Source organism: Plectropomus leopardus, chromosome 20, assembly GCF_026936395.1.
Source record: "Plectropomus leopardus strain MGB_pleo_1.0 chromosome 20, ASM2693639v1, whole genome shotgun sequence".
NCBI classification, from domain to species: domain Eukaryota; kingdom Metazoa; phylum Chordata; class Actinopteri; order Perciformes; family Serranidae; genus Plectropomus; species Plectropomus leopardus.
In genome coordinates this window covers 8,355,882-8,379,086 of record NC_142195.1, presented here as the reverse complement: position 1 = coordinate 8,379,086, position 23,205 = coordinate 8,355,882, and the positions used below count along the sequence as shown (strand labels likewise).

Genomic DNA, 23,205 nt, shown 5'->3' with positions numbered 1-23,205 from the left:
CATGGCCTGAGCTCGTGTCAAATCATCAAACTGTTAACTTTGCAATGCTGTGGATGAATCTGTCACCTGTCACTGTTTGTTGACGTCAGTGCTCGTGCTTTGGGGTCTTCCTCTGTGTTCTTCTTGCTCATCTTCCTCTGTTTGACTGTTCCACTGTCTGACTTTCCACTTGGTTCCTCTGTCAAGCCTTCGTTGGTGTGAGACAACAGAAAATGTGTGAATTAAAGGAACAGTTCAACATCTGGGATATACTCATTTGCTTAGTTGAAGCAAGGTAGATGAAAAGATCAATACCAGTTTGATACCTGTCTCTTCAGTATAAGGCCACAGCTAGCAGCCAGATAGCTCACCTTGAATTTTGACCACCAAAATCGAAACAGTTCATCAGTAAGTCCAAATGGACGTTTGTGCCAAATTTGAAGACATTCCTTCGAGGTGTTCTTGAGATATTGCGTTTATGAGAATGATACAGATGCAAGGTCACAGTGACCTTGACCTTTGACCACCAAAGTCTAATCAGTTTATTCTTGAGTCCAAGTGGACGTTTGTGCCAAATTTTGAGAAATTCCCTTAAGAACTGAGATTTAGCATTTGTGAGAACTGTACGTCTGGACAGACGGACAACCTGAAAACATAACAGCTCCGGCCACAGCTTCGCCAGTGTGGAGGCATGAAAACAAAGCATAAAAACAGCAATTTTTGAACAGGTACACAGTCAACATGCTAATTTGTGAGCTTTAGAGGCACTGGTAGGCCGTTTTTGTTTGGCTAGCTGCTTCCCCATTTCCAGGCTTTTTGCTAGTGAGCTAAGCTATTTGGCTGCTAGCTGTAACTTCATATTTGGCATTTTTAACTAACTCACAACACGAAAGCTACTCGCAAATTTGCCAAACTGTCAAATTATTCCTTTACTTTTAGACAGACTTGATACAGTAGAAATCCAGTACATAAGCAAAGGCAGACTAAACTTTCTCAATGTAGCGGCTGCTGGCTGTAGCTTCATATTCAGCAAACAAGAAACAGGACGGTTTTTTATTCTATCCTCTAACTTTCTAAGAAAAGGTCCGAAGGACATTCCCCTAAATGTCAAACTACTGCTGTCATTAAAACGTTAACATAAAGTGAATGTGTTATTTAGTGTTTACCGAGCAGCTCCTTCCGAGTGCGGCTGGCTATCTCTTTAATCTCCATGCGTGACAGTGAAAGCGAGTGCGTGGCGGAGATGAGGGGAGCCGGGGGCACCATGGCAGGGGCCGGCACCGTCAGCACCTTGTTGACCAGAGGGGACTTGAGTGGTCTTTCAATGCTGCGGCCCACCAAGTTACACAGGGGGATCCTGTACATGTGCTTACATGGTGATTCACCTTAGGGAAAGAAACCCAGAGAGCGGAGAAAGGAGTGAGCAGCGGGTAAAGTCAGAGAGAGGGAAGGAAGCAGGTAACATAAGACATGAAAAAAGAGATAAAAAGAGCAAAGATGGGAATAAAGTGTCAGAAAAGATACACAGATAAAGGGTGGGGAATGTGTATCAGTTAATGAGAAATTCATAAAACTTCTGGCCTGAGGCACTATGTTGTTTGGCATGTTTTAGCTCATTAGATACGGAAATGCATTTCTATTAAAAGTATATCTTTTATGACTTTCCACACAGCCACTTTACATTTTGTCCATGTATTTGTCCACAATTACATTATTGTTGCATGTAATGTAAGTGGGGGTAGTGACTATTTCTTGAACTAGTATGAAGTTTGGGAAATGTTATTTTGTTTTCTTGTCTGGAGTAAATGAGAAGATGGATACCACTCTCATTGCTGTCTGGTAAACGGCCACATTTTCTCCTCTGCCCATGCATTTGGAATTTATCTCTTTGGAAAACATCTGTGACTCTAACGTAGCTAATGCAAATAGGTACATCCAAGGGCTAGCTGTTTCCCAGTTCACTCCAAAATCAAAAATACCCATTTTTCCTCCTACCTATAGTGCTATTTTTCATTTTAGATTAATTTGGTGTGAGTTGTCAAGTGCTGGAGATATTGGTCGTAGAGATGTCTGCCTTCTCTCCAATATAATGGAACTAAATGGCACTCGGCTTGTGGTGCTCAAAGAAAAAAAAAAGAAAAAAAAGGGGGAAAAAAAAGATAAAAGAAACCAACAACAAGTCAACAGCAATGTCTCTTTCCAGAAATCACTGCACGGTTACTCAAGATAGTCCACAGTCCTTGTTGTGACTATTTTTTTCTTTCTACCAAACTACACCCACCAAACGAGTAACCGGGTCATGATTTCTGGGAGAAACACAAAAAAACATTGTTGTTGAGTTTTTCAAATGTACTTTGGGTGTTTTGAGCACCGCAAGCTGAGTGCCATTTAGTTCCATTATACTGGAGAGAAGACAGATATTTCTATGGTAGAAATTGCCAACACTCGGCAACTTTATACATAGCTATAGGTAAGAGGAAAAATATACATGTTTAACTTTGGGGTGAACTATCCCTTTAAACCTCTTCATTATATAAAGACGTGGGAGTGGTATCGACCTTCTCGTGTAATTCCTGGCAAGAACAGGAAATGCCATATTTCCCAAAATATCAAATTATGGATTTGAAACCCCTCTTGCCTCTTGGTGGTGCATTCAAAGACCCTCTAACTTACGACTGACTAAAGCGTTGTTCTTATGTGCTGCACTGATGGAAAAAATCAAACCCACAACGTAAACAGGAGGCAAACACACACTGTAAATATTGGTCAAAGCGTTACTTGGTAATTTGATGTTGTTAAAAAGAGTCCTTGAATGCACCATAAGAGGAGGTTTTGAATCAGACACTGATTGCAACAGCACAATTAGAAAGAGAAAGTCAGTTCCATAGCACAGTAAAATTAATGATAAACAACAGCTGGCTAAAGTGTAACAAATTTATCCAAAAACCAAAATATGCACAATAACCTACTTTTTTGACTTTGAGTCTGGAGGTTGACGAGCTGATGCAATAGAACCAAACCTCCATATTCAAATGAAGACACTCGAAAGTGATTAATAGTTCCATTTACCGAAACAGCATTTGATCTTAAAATGAATCATTCTTACTGCATTGAGCTAATGTGATATAACTGTTCAGTTGTAGACATTTATAGCAGACCATCTATTATTCCACAGAGATTATAAACGCTTAAAGTCTGTTTGGGACACACTAAATGAGTGTTTAGAGTTTTTTAAAATGGCACAATCTGCAGCATACCAAACCTGCAGTGCTCAAATTGAGCCATCAGGGAGCAGTATTGCAGTACAGCGGCTACAGTCTGCTCCACTGAGGCAGCAACAGAAATGAGACGGAATCAATGTGGTGAGGCTACGGCGGCGCACAAAGAGGACCGTCTCAGCTGAAATGTCAGCGGGTGAGAGGTTAGCAAAGAGCCACGGAGAAAAATAGAGGGTCACTGCTGATGTTTGACAGGTACACTGTGTTAGTGTTGTCAGAGATCCTCTTCCGTACCTGTAGTGTCATACAGCAGAAATGGCATATAACGGGAAAGTTTGGATTTTTTGAAGTAGGGTTGAATGGTGTACTTATTTGTAGTCAGTGTACTAAATACAGTAGATGGTTGTCAGCACGCTCCCAGTTTGGAGAAGCGGTTTGTAGTGTGACATGGAAGCTAAGCCATATAATGCTGTTAATAGGGGTCAGCAATAAAATGTATTTTAGCCATCGCAGGGGAATCAAAATCAGTTTGAGTGCACACAATACTAAGAGTATTTTGACTGCTTTACTGTTCCTTCAGACAGTCATTTTTGATGGGGAAGCCAGCTTTAGTTCCCCGTCTATGCACTGGTCAAAGCCTCCAGACTCCATAGAGAAAAACAGCAATTTTAGCTCCGTGACCACAGGAGCTGCTGGTCTGCTGCTGCCTTGACTTAGGGGATTCTAAATGAACTCATTTAGATACCAAACTCACACACAAAAAAAAAAATTAACAACTGATCGAGGCAAGACGTGCAAATACCGTCAGTATAGCGTACACTTAAACGGATATTGATGTTTTTTAGGTGGGACTTGTTTTTTAGGTGGCTAAATATATGTTTTATTGTGGCCCCCATCCACAGCAGTACATCCCTAAGCTTCTTTGTCGGACTCCAGCCTGTTTCTCCAAATTTGGGACATGCCGACCGCCATCTACTATATGCAATACACTGACTATTGAAAAGTACCTAATACAACCCCACTTCAAAAAATCTGAACGATCCCTCTAAATCAAAATGTTGGGAAAGCATGCAGTTATCTGGAATATATAATCACAGAGATCAATATATTCCACATGCGTTTCTGGACCAGGGGAAGTGTCACACTGCATCACACCGGCAGATGATTTAAGCATAAATATTAGGAAGGTTTTAATTGAATTCTCCACAGCAGAGGGATGTTTGGCTGCAGGTCTTTGGCGTGCGTTCGAGCCAGTGGATGGAGGTGGCGGCTAGCAGCCACATTAGTAACATCATCTTGTTCACAGTACTGATGCGATTACATCAGATGAAACCCTCCCCAAGGAGCAGATACAGCAGGCGCACAGGCAGTTAGAGGATGGGATTTTTGTCAGCACCCCTTCCAACCTCTCTCTCCCGCATCCTCACCCCCCCCCCCAGATTGTGGCACCGCTGTTTGGACTACCACTTTGGATCGAAGAGAGGGGCTGACAAAAGTCTCCATGGCGACAGTGCAATCTGTAAATCATGCTGCGGCAGACGTGTCTTCTCCTTCCCTCTTTCCCTTTTCTCCCTCCTTCTCTCCCAACCTCCTGCTTGTACACAACCCCTCCCTTTCTCTCCCGCATTCATGTATACCTCCTCTGCACCCCCCCACCTCCCCTGCTAGTAATATTAAAACCCTCCGCTGTGATCGACGTTATCTCCTCTGCCTCACTTTTTTTTTATTTCACTTTGCACTCTATCACCTTCTCTCCCCTCTCACTCTCCTCTCGCACTAATGCTTTAATTAGTAAAGACAGAAAGGGGGGAGGGGATGGGGAAGACATAATGTTCACTTAACATTCAACCAACGTTCAAGTCAACATGCCGCCTTGGAGCAGACAGGGTGGTAACACTCTGGGAGCATGTGCATGTTAGTGGGGCGGCATTATGAGCGTTATTGTCATGATCTGAGTCGAGGGAGAGATCCTGCAGTACCTTCGGCATCCTTAGACATGTACAGGGAAAGCTTGGTACCATAGGGGATCCGTATAGAATCTGAACCAGGGATGAAGAAGAGGGTTACACAAACTGATCACACACAGTGCTGTCACATATTTAACTTTCTGCTCAACTGTTTGGTAGAGCACATTTTAAGTCACTATATCTTAATGAAAAATGTGTTCAATCCAAATCAATCTGACTGAGCCATCTCTACCATTCGGTTTAGGTCTGTTAGGACAAAAAAAAATCCAATAGATGTCGCTGTGTCTTTAAACAGTCTGCCCTTCTCAGCTCACCTCCGACAAGAAGTTAAGTAACTAGAAAAATCACTCCAGACATGAGGACTCGTGTGGAGGTTTTTTTTTAAAGGTAGGCATATTTTTTCGACATGTTCGAGTTTCAGAGGTTTTACCGAAAAAGATTTATGCAACTTTATACAAAAAATAGAAATCTAATAAGGGACAAAACATGCTCTACCAAACCGTTATTTTGGCCCTCTATGGCAAAGGAAGTGAAGCTAAGCTAATGAAATTAAAATGGGCTATTTGCTAAGATGTAAATGAACTTCTGATGATTAATTCTTGTGACATGATGCAATTAATTTTATCCATTACATACATGGTGAAAAACAATAGTAAGTATGATTTTTCACTGTCTAAATACATGTTTTTATGTCAAATGTACTGATGCTTAGATAGTAAATGTACATTTTTTCTTTCATAAAATAAAAAAAGGATGAATATTCATAAAAATTCACTGTTAAGATCATAAATTCAATATTATTGCATTATATATTTGGTGAAAGAAAATTTCTTTCAAGCTCCTGTAATGGTATGTATGTATGTATTAGGTATTTTTGGGGGCTGCCTTTATTATGATAGGACAGCTGCTGAAGTGTGAAAAGGGAAGAGAAAGAGAAGGAATGACATGCAGCAAAGGGCCGCAGGTGGGTAAGGACACAGCCTCCGTATAGGGCACCTGCTCTACCAGCTGAGCTACTGGATGCTTCCTGTGCTGGTCATTATGCATGGAAATAATATTAGTACTGGTAATACTACTATTCCCATGATCACAAATTGAAATGTGATACGACACTATCGTATTACAGCATTAAAACAGTTGATGATTTATGATTTTCTGTTTTACCGTGACTAGCCATCTCAACCTTTTGGTAGAGGCCCATATTTAAATAATTATGGGGTATGTTAAAATTAAAATTAACACTGATTTCTGTAGTTATAGCCCTAAGGCTATAAAAAATGCAAATGCATTTTTTTCTATTGCTTTTTTTACTTGATGAAGACTTTAAAGGGTTAAGGCACATAGAGTAGGTTGCAAGTCAGGTGTACGACTCCCAGTGATGCAGGATGCATAACCAGCTGAAACAGGAAAGAAAATGAAAACCCCTTTAAAAGAAATTACCCGAATCAGAACCTAAAAGCATAAAGCCCGTCCTCGGCTAATTGCAGCAGTGACAGCCGAATGTTCCTCCCTGTTAGCCTTAATGGGACCTGTAAATACCCGCTCCCATCAGCAAAGCAGAGAAGGACTGCCTTGATGATGCGTACAATCAGGACATTTTAATAACTGTTTTTTCTTGTCCTTCCCTGCAGCAGTCAGAATTGTATGGATGCATTTGAGGTTATTTCCCTTTCAACATCTAGAAATGAACATTGACATTGCCTTGATCCTTAGGTCTGTTCGTGCTGAATGACAAACCTGTATTACATTAACGACAGTTGCGCATCACAAATATGGCCCATTGTGAGACAGATGTAACAATCTAGAAGAGGTCAGCCACGGGGGGGAGGTGCTTCGAATGGTCAAATACACAATAAAAGAAGCAATAGGGAGCGAAAGTGGGCTGGAGGGTGGGGAGGAGAGGCTAATATTGATCCTTTATCATCCTTGAAAGCCTTCTCTGCCTCTGAGGACACTTACTGTGTGCCTTGAATGGTGGTGGTGGGAGGTATGTGGGTGATAGTCCGTTCCTCTTTTTGTGATTTGTAAGAAATGAAAAGGATCATAGCGATGTTTTTGAATGTTTCAGTCCTTTAGCTGCAAATTACATTTCCATAACTGCCAACTATTTTTTACGTTGCAACCATAATCTTCCATTCATTTAAATATATACGCAACTTTTCCACATTAAAACATCTAAAAACGACGAGAGCAATGTAATGTATTTTGTTGAGTTGTGTACTTACATTATCCCCATTATTATTCCCGAGGAATCTGTAATTTTGTTCAAGGAAACAGTTGTCATATCTCCTTAGTGCATGCGTCAGTTGTGATTGTTTTAGAAGTTGTTATAAATTGACTTTATCCAGTTTTAAGCCGTGTTTTTATGATACACTTTTTAGATCATGGTCATTTTTACTATTTGTTTTAACCAAACGACTTCAGTCACTGGATAATTGAAGCTTAAGTTATCAGAGACCCAAACTGAGCAAATTTTAGCGGCAGTTTGGAGTCATTCCCACATACACCATCTTGTTTTTGTTAATGCAGTCTTGAGTGCAAAATGTATATTAATCTGCCGCTGAAAATAGTCCCCTACAAAAGCATTTACTCCTGAATGATGAAAACTAAAGTGGACAGCTATTTCAGGACAATATTGAAACATTTAAAAAATCTAACTATATATACATATATATATATATATATATATATATATATATATATATATATATATATATATATATATATATATATATGGAGCTTTACATCTCTAGTAAGAGTCAACAAGATGTAGATATGTGGGAAAATATTGATCATTAAGTTCTGTGTCTTGGTCTTGTAATAGGATTGTTGACATTGAGAAAAAAATATAGTGTAACACCAGCCCTATTCTTTCAATGTGCAGAATAATTTTATGTTATCATTTCACTGTGTTCATGACTGTGTTTCTTCTATGCAAGATTTTCTGACATTACATCAGTTAAAGGCTGGATGTCAGAGTGTCCTTGAACTCACCAGCAGGTCAAGTTTTTAAAATGATTGAGGTTTGCAATGACAAATGAAACAGTGTCAATAAAACAAAAGCAATCATAATTCATTGTAATGCATTCCCTTTTCTTATATTTAAAAGCCTCGGCAATCAGCTTCTTACTCTGCATGAACACAATTTTTTTTTGGCAAAGTTTTCACACAAGAGCATTTTCACTCTCCATTGTTCCTCTGCTATTCTCCCTGGGTGTTTTTCTTTTTTTTAACTTGAACTCTAACTTCAGTTGTTGCGTATTTATTCATGCATATTTGATGTCTTTGAGAAATACTTTTTAATATTAGGGATCTGAAAACATGTTTCGGGGGGCCTTAAAGTTGCTGCAAGTCGGTTTTCATATTGTACTTAAAGAAGTGGAAGTAAATGGCTGGATATTCCTCTTACATTTGTGGAAAATGCTCAGCTATAATGCAAAAATAACATGGTTTTTGGTTAATGGGCAAATATATTGAAAAGTATCAGTAGGGTTATATGAGGTATAGTGAAAACAAACAAAGCTATTGAGAGGAAACTTGACAATCTGGATCCTTCTCCATGCCAGTCTGAATAGTGCCAACGATTTGGTAATAAAATTGAATTATGTCAGTATGAACAGTAAGAAAGGATGAGTTCATAATAACGCAATTAAATATGTTGCCCCAGAAAACCACACATGATTCGACTGTGAGAAAGCGGGAACTCTGGTGGAGAAAGGCCGAACCATTCTGCTAAGACAAATTTATGTAAATGGTTCATGAGCTTAAGGGCTAACACGACGGCGCTCCAAACTCAAACAGGTCTGCAGGCAAAGTTGACTTTTGAAAACCTTTCATAGTCAAGCTACTACTATCAACATCCTCAGGTGATTTTGCTGTGCGGGGCTTACCATCACCGAGCGGCGAAGGGAACACGGGCATCTCGTAGCCCGTAGGCGTCTGCGGGGAACTCTGGGAACTGGTGTCTCTTGAACTGCAGTTGGAGGCTGAGCTCACCGGAGCCGATGAAACAAAATAAATGTCCGACTGTGGGTGGAGAGAGAGGACAGAAGAGGAAATTAGGTCAATACAGAGACATGACGAATGTGTAAGGATGCCAAGAAATACAAAGAATATTAAGAGGACAGGAAGGGCAGAGGCACAAGAAAAACATAGAAAGAAAAAAGATCTTATGAGGATAGGGGAGGACAAAGTGTTATTACATGGCAGGTGCACTGTGGTCTTTTGAAATTATCTATGTGTATGAATTATGAGCATATTATTGATTTGTAACCATGCAGATTGCCGGCCATATTTCCCACCAGAGTAGTAAAGATTGATTGAAATGAGAAAGCTGAGACAGCTACTTCTATAACGCAGAGTAAGGCCTTCTAACGCTGAAAACACTCACAAGCTGAAGTGAAACAAAGTGTGTTGCAGGTACACATGATGCATTTCTACTATCAAATCACCTGACTTGGCAAATTGGCTTTATTTATTCATTTATTTATTATTTCAAAAAGCATTAGAAGAAGATAATGAGCAACAAAAGAAGAAATGACCCAAAGAACATGAAAATTACCTGAAAAATGAACCCCTAAATTAAAAAAACAACTTAAAATAATAATAATTCTGTAAAATAATTCACTATACTATAGTATTGTTGTAGTGGTGTCAGTAAAATTATCTGAATGATAGAATTGTGGAGAATCTTACCAAGCTGACAATGTGAGTAGGATGTCCATCTTGACAAAAGTTTAAACATATATACATCAGACCCGGCGTGTAAAAGGGTCTGGCTGGTTTATTAGGACTGGGCTTTTTTTTTATGGTTAAAAAATATATTTACAAAAGTGTACATTGCTGACAAAAGCAGGGCATGGAAATTTTAATAGCTGTCAATCATACTAACCCGAGAAGCAGTCAACTGAAGCTCTGGGACGACTGCTGTGTACACAAGGTTGCCATTGACCACCAGTCGGATCTCAATGGAGTCCGTCGTGAAGGCCAGGATATAAGGAAATGCACAAACTGCAAAGACAACATGAGAATAAAATAAAACCAGCTGCAAATAATCAACAAGGGATGAGGCTGAGTTTCACTGGAAAAAAACAATAAATTAACATTTTTTAAATTGGCTCAACTGCCCAATTCCCAAAATGCGAGACATTTGATACTTTCACCCAGAATGGCATTTTGAAATGCCATCATTAGCCGATGATATATGCAGAAAAATGAGCGACACAACAATCGAGCTGAACATCTCTCTTAGGGGCTCTGGATGCTTCCCCTCTCCTCTGTTTGATGGGAAATGTGCAACGAGGTGAGAGCTAACTACGGCACAGCATGGATGCCAGTGTTTATGAGGGAAAAAAGATTCTGTAAAGCCTCCAACAAACCCTCCGACAGGTGCAACTTGACAAGAGAAAAGAGTTGAAGAGTTAAGACATGATCGAGCAGGATATGATTTAATTATAGGCCTTGTTTGATTGTAACAAGTCTAATAGTTAGTCTGAGTCTGCTAGACTAAATGTAAGTTGCCTTACAGTTGCCTATTTACACAACCAGCAGATTTTTATGATTATGACTTTATTAGGATCCCCAGTAGCGGATGCATAGCACAGCTGGAACATCCATCCATGACATCAGATTAGTGTCTAATCATTAGACACTTGCAGACAAAACAAACAACTGATACTACAAATCTGAAAAGTTTAACTAACAATCTTTTGATCTCATACTGTATATATTGTGCGTTTACATTATCTATACTTTTATTCAGCCATTTTAACCCTTTGAAAACTAGGCAAATGTGCTAGATTTCTTTCAAAAACATTAGAGGAAGGCATTGTGCAGCTCAAGGGGAAATGAACCAAAATTTAGCAAGAAATTAATAAAAAGTGCCAAAAAAAATTACCTGAAAATTAGCCCTTGCCCCTAAGAAAAATAATAATAATAAAGTAAAAGACAAAAACAAACAAGAAAATTACTTTAAAAAAACACGCTTAAAAATAACTTTCAATGTACAATTATGATAATTATGAATATAAGTTTCTGGACTTTTTTTTCTATTTCATTTTTAATTAAAAAAAATGTAGCTTCATAAAACTACTCATGTCAAGATCTGTTGATTAGCTTGAGTAAAGATCATAATTTCTGGAAAGAGAAATTGTATTTTTTTGGCACTTTGAGCACCAAAAAAACAAGTGCCATCTAGTTTTATTATATTGGAGAGAGTGCATCTCTCCTCCAACAGTCCGCAGCTCACAACAGAACAGTCTGGACTGATAAATAGTACTACAGGTAAGAGGACAAATATGTATTTTTGTTTATGGATATTTTCATGTAAACTGTCCATTTAAATGTAACTTTTCATCACAGGCTCTCCAACATGTTTCAGTACATTTGATTTATTACTCAGCACACTTTGTTATTGCTGATTTCAGTGTGTGTGAGTGCCTCTGTGTGCATTTTGTTATCAGCTGGGTCACAGCTTTAGTATCAGTTGTATTTGCTTTCCATCACCTTCTCCTTTAATAAGAACATGCACAAACACAGACACGCGCACATGTGTGCACACACAAATAATCTCATTGGCCAATTGGATGCTTGTGGCTACACAAGATGTTTCCATAGTGACAGCAGGCTCTGGCCAGGCCAGCAGAATGGGCTGGGTGGGGCCTAAGCATTGCTGCCGTGGTAACTTACCAATAGCATTTGGCATCTGGTTCCAGCTGAAGTGGAAGTCGGAGGTGTTGGACTGGATCATCGGTGTGGAGCCGTTGAATGGACAAACTTTCTTATAGTAGCAAATATCTGTAAGAGACCCAGAGTAAACAGGATGAACTCTTTTAATACTTTTTTGTGCTAGTGTTGTTTTTTTTGTCTGTGTTTTATAAGAAATCTGAGACACATCTGTTCTATTATCAAGACATAATAAAAAGCAAACAAAAACGTAAGTAGGTGGCTGCATTTTCAAAATCAATATCTGACTTTTTGATACTCTTGAGCAGTCTGTGCTGAATGATTTGTACTCCAGGAGAATGCAGCGTAAAAAACATTCGGCCACCACATGGTTGTTTACCTCCACGCACCAGTCAAGTTGCAATTTACATCCATGTTATCCATGTGATAAATCTGAGGAAACTCCCTCAAGGCCCTCTTGAGATATTGCAATCATGAGAATGTCCACCAAACTTTAATCAGTTCAAGTTGTGCGAAATTTTAAGGAATTCCCTCAAGGTGCTCTTGAGATATTGCTTTCACAAGAATGAGACAGGGAGGTCACAGTGACCTTGACCTTTGACCACCAAAATATAATTGTTCATCCTTGAGTCCAAGTGGACATTTATGCTTAATTTGAAGAAACTCCCTAAAAAGCATTTCTGAGATGGCATAAAAAGATCTCACATATTCAGAAATGATGACTCACAGTTGTAACACAGCAGCAGACCCGCCTCCCCGTCTTCATACACATCGATGGCTGCTACAAAATTTACCTGCAGGCAGAGACGAGTCAGTTTAGGGGAAATCACTTCAACAAGATCCAAAGGTTAGGTATGACAGATAATATCAGGTCACATACCCTCAAGGTACCAGGCAGTATAAAAGATTTCAACTGCAGTTTGTTATGTATTTTTGTTACTCTTTCAAGAGGAAAAAATGTTAAAGCAGAATAAGACAGTTTATTAGAGCAGCTGTTCATCCTCCAGCCTACTCATTCATGTGTCTTCCCCAGCTGCTGGCTGTGAATGACAACGTGTTGATTCACCCAAGCAGTCTGGTAATCAGCGGGTAAATAAAGCCACAAACTGGGCCACTCAAACTGTGGCTTGCTTGTGCCTGCACGTGTGCCTCACCCTGTTGGCGTCTACATGGTGTAGCCGGTAGGCATCTCCAGTGCTCTCATTGATCAGGTCAAACTGATGTTTGTAGGCCACACAGATCATATTGTCATTTTCCCCCGTTGGCCCGTCCACCAGCGCCATCACCACCGGCGGGTCACACAGACAGATCTCCTAAAGGGCCAATGATACACAATAACTTCAGAGATCACATACATATGGTTTAATCACTTTTATAAACTTATATGTTTGCCTGTATAGAATATTTTGATTTAGGACGGGGGCTTTTTAAGGTCTGACCATCAACACCATCTCTCCGTGTTGATTTACACCCTCAGTAATGGCAAACAACATTTATATACAAGATCCAAAAATAATGACACTCTCGTTTACTTGCTTCTGTTTGGTAAAAAGTCATGATCTAGGTTTTGGAACTACTGTTCCAGTAATGCTATGGGCAATATAGCTATAAATTATATACTGTTTATAAAGTTTGATTTTTTCAACCAGTATTTGTTAACATTTTGGCAAACTGGCAAAGCATGCCGAATTAGTCATTAGCAGTTCTTATTCGCAATGCATCCATGGATGTACAAGCAACTATTACTTTTATATGGAGGAAAACTTGAAAATGTTGAGATTTATTTGATATGGACACTGGACATAATGTTATCCCTGGAAAGTGTGAGTCACACAAAATCTAAAAACAAAACAAAAAAAAGTATCATGTCTCTGTGTTCACGCTAGATATAATCTTGACTCCAAAATATAGCATATGTAGCATATATAGTATATGTAGAATATGTAGCATATGTAGTATATGTAGCATTTTAAATGCCTCCCATTCATTCATTTTCCATGTTTTTTTCCATTTTTCAATTCACTTGTGTGGAGTTTGTTGTACCCGTATGTACTGGAACTCCTCCACTGGTGAGTCCGCTCCTGATGCGACAGCACTGAAGCCCTCAAAACGTGGATGTTTCCTGGTGATGAGGAGGAGTTTGTTCCTGATGGCTGCTACTATCCTCAGCTCTGAACCGTGGTGGGTGTTGATGGAGTACAAATGACAGCCTGGGACAAAGAGGAGGAGGGTGGGGGGAAGATATGAAGAGACAGAAAGTACATTAGACATGTGCTGTGCTGTAGGTGGTTTTTCTCTGGCATCATCCCACAGATCGATGCATCCGCTACAGACAGCTGGCATGACACCAGAAGCAGGCCAAAGGTTGCGAGTTTGCGCTGCTAAAAAGGACGTTCAGAAAGGTCAAAACTTCCTGCTTTAGGCTGACATGTCTGAGTGCATTAGGAGGAGATCTCTTAATGGCCAGTATGAACAGCAGAAATAATTGCAGTAAGCAATGAGAAATACCCCCTTGTGATTGTATGCCTCAGAGAACGAGTCATTTTGCAGTTATAGTTTACAACCATATCTGCTGAGGTTCCTATGTGGCGGTGACAGTTTACAATGCTTCAAATGTTGCTGCAAATGTTGAAGCTACATATTCTATATCATGGACACTTCACATACATCTTTAACACGGCAGCACAAAACATTTATGCAGTCAGCAGAGTTTCAAGTTGGGCACCTAATATAAGTGTCACCAATTCAGTACCTGACCAAATGTCTCCCCTTTTGATCCTGAGTTATGGTGTTTAATGATGGCCGGAAAAGTGTTTTCGCAGAACACATTATGTAAAATTGACCTTTGAATTTTTGGATAGACGTGTGCGTGAAATTTCGTCATAATTACAGAATGAATTATGAATGTGTTATAGCCAAATACATGTTTTGTCACAATGACCTTGACCTTTGACCACTAAATTCTAAAAGTTCATTCTTGCATCCAAGTGGACGTTCATGTCAAATTTGAAGACAGTGAAGGTGTTCTTGAGATATAATGTTCACGTGAATGAGGCAGACGCAAGGTCGTGGTGACCTTGACCATATACAACCAATTTCTAACCAATTCATCAGAGTCCGAGAGGATGTTTGTGCCAAATTTCAGGAAATTTCCTCACAGCCTTTTTGAGACATCACATCCATGAAGATGAGACAGATGCAAGATCACATAAGTCTTGACCTTCGACCACCAAAATCTTGTCACTTAATCTTTGAGTCAATTGAATGTTAGTGAAACATTTGAAGAAATTCCCTCAAGGCCTTCTTGAGGTATCACGTTCATGAAAATGGGATGGATGTATGGACATACCTACAGACGGACAGACAGAAAACCCAAAAATATAATGCCTCGGGCCACAGCTATCGCCCACACAGAGGCATAAAACTGTTTAATTTGCACCTGATTATTGTTATAAGAAAGCTGAGACATTTTTTCTTTTTTTGTTTGTTGCAGGGATTAATTTGCAGTATGAGCAACACTGTTTATATTTTTGCATGCCTTGTGTTTGTACCTTTAGTTTTCTCCAGTTTATTCTCCCGGCTGTCACACTTGCTTCTGACGAGCTTCTCCTCCAGGCCTCTCTTGAGCGCGCTCAGTCTGTACACATAGAGCCGAGCGTCCTTCCCTGGAAACAAAACAAAAGCCACTTCTGTTTTGCATGAAGGTTACTCTTAATTTGCCGGCTCTTTTTTAGCCTCCTCCCACGGCCAGACAATGGAGCTGTGCTGCAGGAGGATTACTAGAAGGCTTCTTAAGGCTTGCGCTCTCTCAGAAGCTTAATCAAAGCCCACACACAGTCGTGACAAATGTTTGCGCTGCCATCACATAATCACTATCAAAACCGAGTCAACCCTGTTTGTCAATATTAGGGTTAGCTAATCATCTGCAGGGTAATTAATTACATGCTCTTCTGGTTGAGGCAAACATGAGACGAATCCTGCAGCTGTTTGTTAGTGTTCAGCGACTCCTTATATGTTCTATATGTTTTATGCTTGTATGTTTCATTTTATGCGTCTCTGTACACGTGTCAGCCCTTCATAGCCCATTTCAGGCGTGCAGGATAAACAGACACACACTCTCTTATACAGACACGCACAAACACAACCTCGACAGGAATCGGTTCTCTATAGGTCAGCATCCTTAGATCGCAGCCAGAGATCAATGTGTTCACAGGGCCAGTGGAAGTGGAAAGGGTAAGCATGTACTCGGCAACACAGAGGGAGATAACAGATGAAATATGAAAGAGGAATTATAATAATGAGAAGGAAGATAAATACTGCTGAAATGAAGAGTGAATGAGGGGATGACACCATGGCTCCAGGAGGAAAGTGGTGTCTGATGTGCCGGGGTGTGTGTGTGTGTGTGTGTGTGTGTGTTGTTGTTGTCTACCTTTGTCAGCCCTGGTGATAAGCAGGTCCTGAGGCTCGAGAACGTGCACCTGCTTCACCACCATGGTTTTGTCAAACACCTGCACCGGGGGCACTGTCTGTGTCTCTGAAAAATGACGCAAAAGTAACAATAAAAACAGGCTTGAAAACTATGTCATATCTGAGGTTGAAATATCTGTTAAAAAAATGGAAAAAAATGGTTTGCGTGTTACTCACCAGCGTTGGACAAAGCTGGATCAGGGCCTGAAACATAGACAACATCATTACCGTGTTAGCTGTTGGCCTTGGCATTCAGCAGAGTGCAGTATTGAATGGATATGGACGGGTGGCTTTATTTTAGAGGACATGGGAAGATATTGATTAGGGGATGACCTCACCATCTAGCAGCATGACCCCCGCAGCGTCGGTGGCAGCCAGCAGAGACTGACCCCAGGAGTCGGCACACACAATCTCGTAGGGGAATGTGCTGCAGAAGGACTGGGACTCCCATGGCTACAGCACACATGCACATACAAACATACAGACACATGCAAATATACACAGAGATGTGCATATTGGAATAGATGAAATGTTTTTAAAATAACCCTCTTTAACATGATAAGGGCGTGCACAAACTGAAAAACACCTTGAGGTTCATATTTAGCCTTAAAGATGTATTTTAATGAACAACTCATGTTCTGCAAGTGATTAAAATCCAGGTTTCCTGTTCATTTTTTCCAGTTTCTAAAATGTTAAAGTTGAAACAAACAAGATGAGGCAGTTTTCTGTTCTAATATCAAGAAAATAACCTAAAAGAAGATATAAATTCTTGATTCTAGAGCTGATATATCAGACAAATTTGAGCTTATTACAGATATATCACTAGAGATGCCAAAGATATGTTTAGGGTAACTAGAAACAGTGTCCAATAGTCTGCTATTATTCACTAGTTTTATTTTTATTTTATTTTTAAATTTGTTTTTTATTCACTTTAGTATCTGTAAGTGTCAGAATAGGTTTGCTCATTCTGTTTTGTTTTTTTTATGTTTAGTGTTAGTTTAAATGTAATTGTTTCAGTAGTACTTAAATTATAGTAACTGGTGCATTTGATAATCATTAAATCATGACGTCATGTAGACATCCTATTTTCATATGCACCAACGCCGCCTCATGCTTGTTGTGTTGGGAAATTTGACCAAATTGACAAAAAGACCTTACTCATTTAATCTATAATAAAAAAAATCAGTTCTTAAAAAAATAAAAAAAAACCCACAGTACACACATACTCAAATACACACAATCATTTCAGATAGTTTTCATTTTTTCTTAAGTCTAGTTTTTATTTTTATTTCAGTTAACTAAAATATTTTTCCCACACATAGTTTAAGTCAACTATAATAACCTTGGTGTCATCATTAAATGACTACAAATTAGAGACTACTAACAAGTCTCTTTAGTTCATATATCAATGGCAATCGTGTTGATAACCTCTTTAATAAGGGATCTTAATCAAGAATGATTGTTTATGTTGTGTGGATATGTTAAAAAAATATGTTACTTTGTATATTGTCAGGGATATTTAAAATTTCAATAGGCTTTGAAAAAAAGACAGATTCAGTAAGAGATTAAATAACCCTGTTTGAATGAAGTGCTCTCACCTCTTTCCTGCACAGGCCGGTGGTAACAAGGCTAGTTGGGGCGTCTCCTCTCACAATGGTCTTTAGCTTCAGAGCCTGAAAAAACAACAGTATCAGCGGTGTGTCGGAGAGCAGGCAGACATCTCTACGACTAATATCTCCAACACTCTGCAACTCACACCAAAACAATCTAAACTGATAAATAACGCTACAGGTAAGAGAAACGATATGTGTTTTTGATTTTGGGGGAACTGTAAAATTGATTACGTGCTTAATATTTAACCAATGTCTTGCAATACATTTAGATCATGGACCATGCATGGGATGAAGAGTGTGAGCTGCATGTTATTTGTGCAGGTAAATGCATCACCAGAAGGACAGCAGAGGTCTAAGCTTGTTAAATTATGCACCTCACCTTCCACCACTAATATTTAACCGACCTGCCATTGTTGTTTCCCTGCATTCATGCATGTTTAGGCACTGAGACCTGTGACAACAATTCAAAGAGCTGGAAAGGACCTGGACAAGCAGACTGGCAACAGTAAAAAAAAAATTTAATAACAACTCACCTAACAGGTGTATTGTCTTCAAATTTCATATAGAATAGCATTTGCACAAATGCTCAAGCAGCAACCATTCAATCAGATTGACAACCTCCAATCCAAGCTGCACAGACAGGCATTTCTATTTACATATCTGCATAAACAGGCGATCTGGAGATAATGAAATCAATACCAACCGACCGAACCGGCTTGGCAGTGCAGCGCAGTTTGCCATCCCTGAGAAAATATCCATTTAAAAAAATACATATTCTGACCTATCAGGGCTCCATGACAACATGAAATCATTGTGCATAATGTGCATCACACAATGAGCAACCATACAGAGATTCAGCTTACTTGAGGACAAACGCCTCGTCTCAACAAAACTGGATAATCAATGACTCGACATGTCTACCTTCCTTTGTTTTCATGCTTTGCAGCACAGTGTGTCGATGCCTCGGCTTTGTTTTTATGAGCAAAGAGCGACGGGAGCAAGAGGAACAAGGTAGAAGACACAAATGGTAACACAGAGAAGAACAAAAGGGGGCAAATAAAGATAATAAGGCAAGGAAACAAGGGAGACAGAATGACTTGGGTAGCATAAACAGGTATCTTGATGAACGATTTTAAAAAAAAAGTAGTGACTCTGCCACCCTTATTTCTTTCAGCAGACGGTTTCACAGTATGCACTGTGGTGGAAAAAAAAAGTGTTTATTTTCAAAGAAACCTAAAAACCAGACCTTGAGTTTTAGCACAACGGGTCACACATTTGTCCAAAGAATAGCCATTATCTCACAAACAACCTGAAACAAATCACTTCCATAAAGCCGGAGGTCGTGTGGGTTCAGCACCACGGACAGCTTTCTCCTCGCTTCTCTTCTTTGTGTTTTCAGACTTTGTTCCTGTATAATTACAGTTACGTCAGCAGCCTGAACAGAGGTGCAATGATGATTACATCATCCCGGTAATGACTACAGAACTGCGGCTCAGAGACACGGTATATTATTCCACCCTGACCCTCCTGAATGCAAGTGTCCAATTCACTCAGGCGTCTGTCAGGAATTACAGCTCTTAAGTGACTTCATCATTTAGAGCAGGGAGAGCCACAGATTGTCCACACAAATAAGAGAGGCTGGGTGTTAAAGCAGTCTGAAGCTTCTTCTGCATCAGTTTCTCTTTTTGGCTCATCATTGTGTCAAAAATGAAAAATGCACTGGCGCTGGTAGATTAGTCTCTGTAAGGACCACTAAGAAGACCAAGTTAGGAAGATACTTAACTTGACTATCTCGGACTGATAAAGACTTGTATCAACTTTGCAACATTTTTGCACAAGAAAAGGACTGGGGATTTTATCTCCCTTGTGCTGAACCAATCCTGAATTTAATGGAATTTAATGAAAATTGGATGGATGAATGGATGGATATAAAGGCACTGCACTGGAGCAGTTAAAAAAAACAAAACAACACAGTGATACATATATCACACTAGAAGAGAAAAACATATGTCAATGGAAAAAAATAAACCTTAGGATACTCTGTAAGAATAAGATATATATAAACAATAATACACAATATGAAAAATATACTATATCTTTTTTAAAATAAAAATGCAATGCAAATAATGCAAATAAAAATACTAAAAAGCTATTAAAATATACTATATACATAAAAAACTATATTCATAAAAATGTGGTGCATGAAAGTGAGATGATTCCATCTTTTAAAGCTGTAGTTGGAAACCTTTATAAAAACATTTTTTTGTAATAATTGCTAAAACTGTCACTGCATCCACACAGTAGTACATGAGACAAGATAATCCGTGAAATGAAACATATTTTTTCTTTGATGGCATTTGCAAGAATTCACCACACATGAATGAAAACTACCAATCAGAGTCATGAAATCCCTAATGCAGCTGTCACCAAAGTCAGTTACTAGAGTTGGATTGATTTAGTTTTGCAGGTCTATTTCCGATGAACGAACTTAAATCGGTTTGATGCAAGTTGGCTGAACCTGCATTAGTAATTTGCAATATGACAACATGATTAATATAATATCTTACTTGTAAATGGACAAACAAAGCCACTAGTCTGTTACATGCTGACATCATGAAGGAGAATAGAGGTGGTAAGGGAAAGTGTGGCACATGCTGTGTTTGTTTACTAGAAAGTTGATGTGTTTTTTGGGGAGACGAGATGATACACGGCAGAATAAGACTCAAGAAAACTAAAACTTCACCTGTATGGCAACATTTTGGATTTGATTTGGTCCAAAAAAGAGGCGTTCTAACTGGCTGCAGGCGACCCAGTGTGCTGTTTTGAACTGAACTTTTATCAGATGTCCTGTTTCTATTTATTTCTTTTACTTCCTGTGAAAGCACTGCAGCAGGCAAGGAATGGCTGATTCATGAAATGAGGAATTGTCAATACAAAACTAATCTATTTTACTAATAGAGCCAACATATGGTGGCAGCAGGATGTCGGGAGATTGCCAGGGGATTGAACATTTCTTGAAACCACTGCTACTGACAAGATAGGCTACATGCTGTTGTCTGTCATTTCTAGTAAATATCACAATATAAAACTAGAGTTTTCTGTTTAAAAAAAGTACAAATGCAGGAAAAATAGCAAGTACTCGCGCATCTTTGATGTGGTTACATCTCTAGTCTGATCTTCAGTGCACAGCTGATATTTATGTGGTTTGCTTACATGACATAACAGCGATGCATATTTAATGGATTCAATATGGACAGAGAGCTCCAATGTTATGTGATGCAATATGATAGTCAGACACCCGCTTGCTGCTGGGACAGACAGTGTCATTATCATCCACTTGGGAGCTGCTGCTATGTCACCTGTAACTAGATCTAGAGGTAAAATGAGGTATAGCGGTCTGGCTGGATGTTTTGCTGAATATTAATCTGGTTTGAAAATGGCCCAACTTTTTCAATCACTGCTTGTGAACTGTGGTCAAAATGTCAAGGCAGCTCTGATCAGAAATGAATCAAGATTCTGTTACTGCATTGTCATTTCTCACCTCAAATGTTTTCAGAAACATATTTTGGTGTTTCACTGTAAAATGAAAAAGTTTGTGGACCGGCCACTACGTTAAAAATAGTTGAGAGATGACCAAGCATTCCCCACCGGCCAGAAAAATCAAGTTTGACAGTGTGACTACAGGTTACGAGCAGTGATCAATATGACTGACAGCTACATGAGAGACTCCTCTGCTCTGATTGGTTGTTTTCCAACAGCCACGGTCGATTCTGGCAACTGGAAGAAAGAAGAGGAGCAACAGGATTTTTTCACAGAGTATTTATCTCATGAGCTACTGTGTGGATATATGACAGTTTCAGCAAATGGCAAAAAGTTATTATCATAAAAACTGTAGCTTTAAAAAAGTTTCAATGCAATTATGAGTTGTGAAATGTCTGTATAACATTCCTGACCAGTTATGCTTAATGTCAGGAGCTGATATTATGCTCCATGATATCGATAATAAACACTTGTGTTTACATGTGTATGTGTATTCAGTCTTTTTTCTTTAGGTGTGTTTTTGTGTGTTTGTCTGGGTGTGTATGCTGGTTCCCGTGTGTGTACAAGTGGGTGTTTCTGCCTTTTCACTGCAGAGCTCTGGTTGGTCCGTAATACTGTGTTTATGTGTGTGTTTGCGTGTTAATTACTTCCTTACCTGCCCTATTCTGACAAATTCGGCCTGCCGTGCCTCCTCCTTCTTGCGTGCCGACTTTGGAGACTCGGGCAGCACATCGCTGAAGGACCGCCGGTTTAACATGTTCTGGGGAGAAAAAGGAACCTAAACATGGACCACCAAACACACACACACACACACACACACACACACACACACACACACACACACACACACACACACACACACACACACACAAAGGAAAAGAGAAAGCAGAAAGGGGTCTTAGAGAGTGACCCTGGCAGGGGGTGAGAACAGCAGCAGTGAAACAAAATGAGAACTAACTTGTGTTAGGAGCAACAGTGGAAGGAGGGGAGAGAAAAAAAACAAGAGAAATAAGAACAAAAGTGATGTGAGGAGAGAGAGCCCTGCTGAGAAAGTCAGCATTGCAGTAGTATCCAGTCGGTGTGGTGCAGTATGCAGAGGCAGACCGAGGGCTGCAGTGGAGTACAGCAGAACACAACGCAGTGGTGGCTACAGTCGCTCCTAGTGACTGAAGTGACAAGGAGGGGACAGAAAAGTACGCACATCCAAGAAAAAACACTGATCTGGCGGCGCAGCCGTACCTTGTGCAGGTCAGGCATGAGGTCTTGGTAGAGCGAGCGGATCAACATGTCAAGGGTCCGCTGACGCTTCTGGGCAAACGTTGGCGTCTCCAGTGTGGCTTTCTCTCCATTGATTACTGCAGGTGACGAAGCAAGATCAGATTATAGAAAAATGAAATAGGTATGATATATTTATTGGCCATATTTAAATGAATATTTTAGCTTTATTTTCTTACATTTGACTAATAAAAAGTCCCTGAATTCTTGGTGATCAGTAAACACAGGCGGAGATGGGAGAGGGGGTCCAAACAGTGGAACACTCTCCTCTGAGAATATCTTCAACCTGTCATGAAGAGCAGATATAAAACATCTTTGTTACACTTACAATGGCTGTATGAATGGAAGCACATCACACACAACTTTTCCATGACTTTTTAAGGACCCATAATCAAAATTTACATTTTCAATGTTATTTATTTGCAGTCTACAAAATGAAATTGAAATTTGAATTGAAGTGAA

General features: G+C 39.5%; 1 protein-coding gene across 7 annotated transcripts in view; it reads right to left on the bottom strand.

The window, feature by feature from the left end:
- Nucleotides 1-23,205, bottom strand: part of garnl3 (GTPase activating Rap/RanGAP domain like 3) — a 121,544-nt gene that overhangs the window by 4,886 nt on the left and 93,453 nt on the right. For 4 of the 7 annotated variants that reach the window (XM_088070692.1, XM_088070690.1, XM_088070691.1 and 1 more), the window contains 17 exons: nucleotides 22,923-23,029; nucleotides 22,708-22,823; nucleotides 22,124-22,246; nucleotides 17,914-17,988; nucleotides 16,654-16,768; nucleotides 16,493-16,519; nucleotides 16,278-16,382; nucleotides 15,400-15,513; nucleotides 13,892-14,058; nucleotides 13,003-13,161; nucleotides 12,576-12,642; nucleotides 11,852-11,959; nucleotides 10,056-10,174; nucleotides 9,055-9,190; nucleotides 5,177-5,236; nucleotides 1,146-1,364; nucleotides 67-187 (listed from right to left, as the gene is read on the bottom strand). In XM_088070692.1, coding sequence (XP_087926818.1) covers nucleotides 67-187; nucleotides 1,146-1,364; nucleotides 5,177-5,236; nucleotides 9,055-9,190; nucleotides 10,056-10,174; nucleotides 11,852-11,959; nucleotides 12,576-12,642; nucleotides 13,003-13,161; nucleotides 13,892-14,058; nucleotides 15,400-15,513; nucleotides 16,278-16,382; nucleotides 16,493-16,519; nucleotides 16,654-16,768; nucleotides 17,914-17,988; nucleotides 22,124-22,246; nucleotides 22,708-22,823; nucleotides 22,923-23,029 — 1,938 coding nt within the window. The remainder of the gene's footprint in view (nucleotides 1-66; nucleotides 188-1,145; nucleotides 1,365-5,176; nucleotides 5,237-9,054; nucleotides 9,191-10,055; nucleotides 10,175-11,851; nucleotides 11,960-12,575; nucleotides 12,643-13,002; nucleotides 13,162-13,891; nucleotides 14,059-15,399; nucleotides 15,514-16,277; nucleotides 16,383-16,492; nucleotides 16,520-16,653; nucleotides 16,769-17,913; nucleotides 17,989-22,123; nucleotides 22,247-22,707; nucleotides 22,824-22,922; nucleotides 23,030-23,205) is intronic. The other 3 variants (XM_088070693.1, XM_088070695.1, XM_088070696.1) reach the window with 3 other exon arrangements.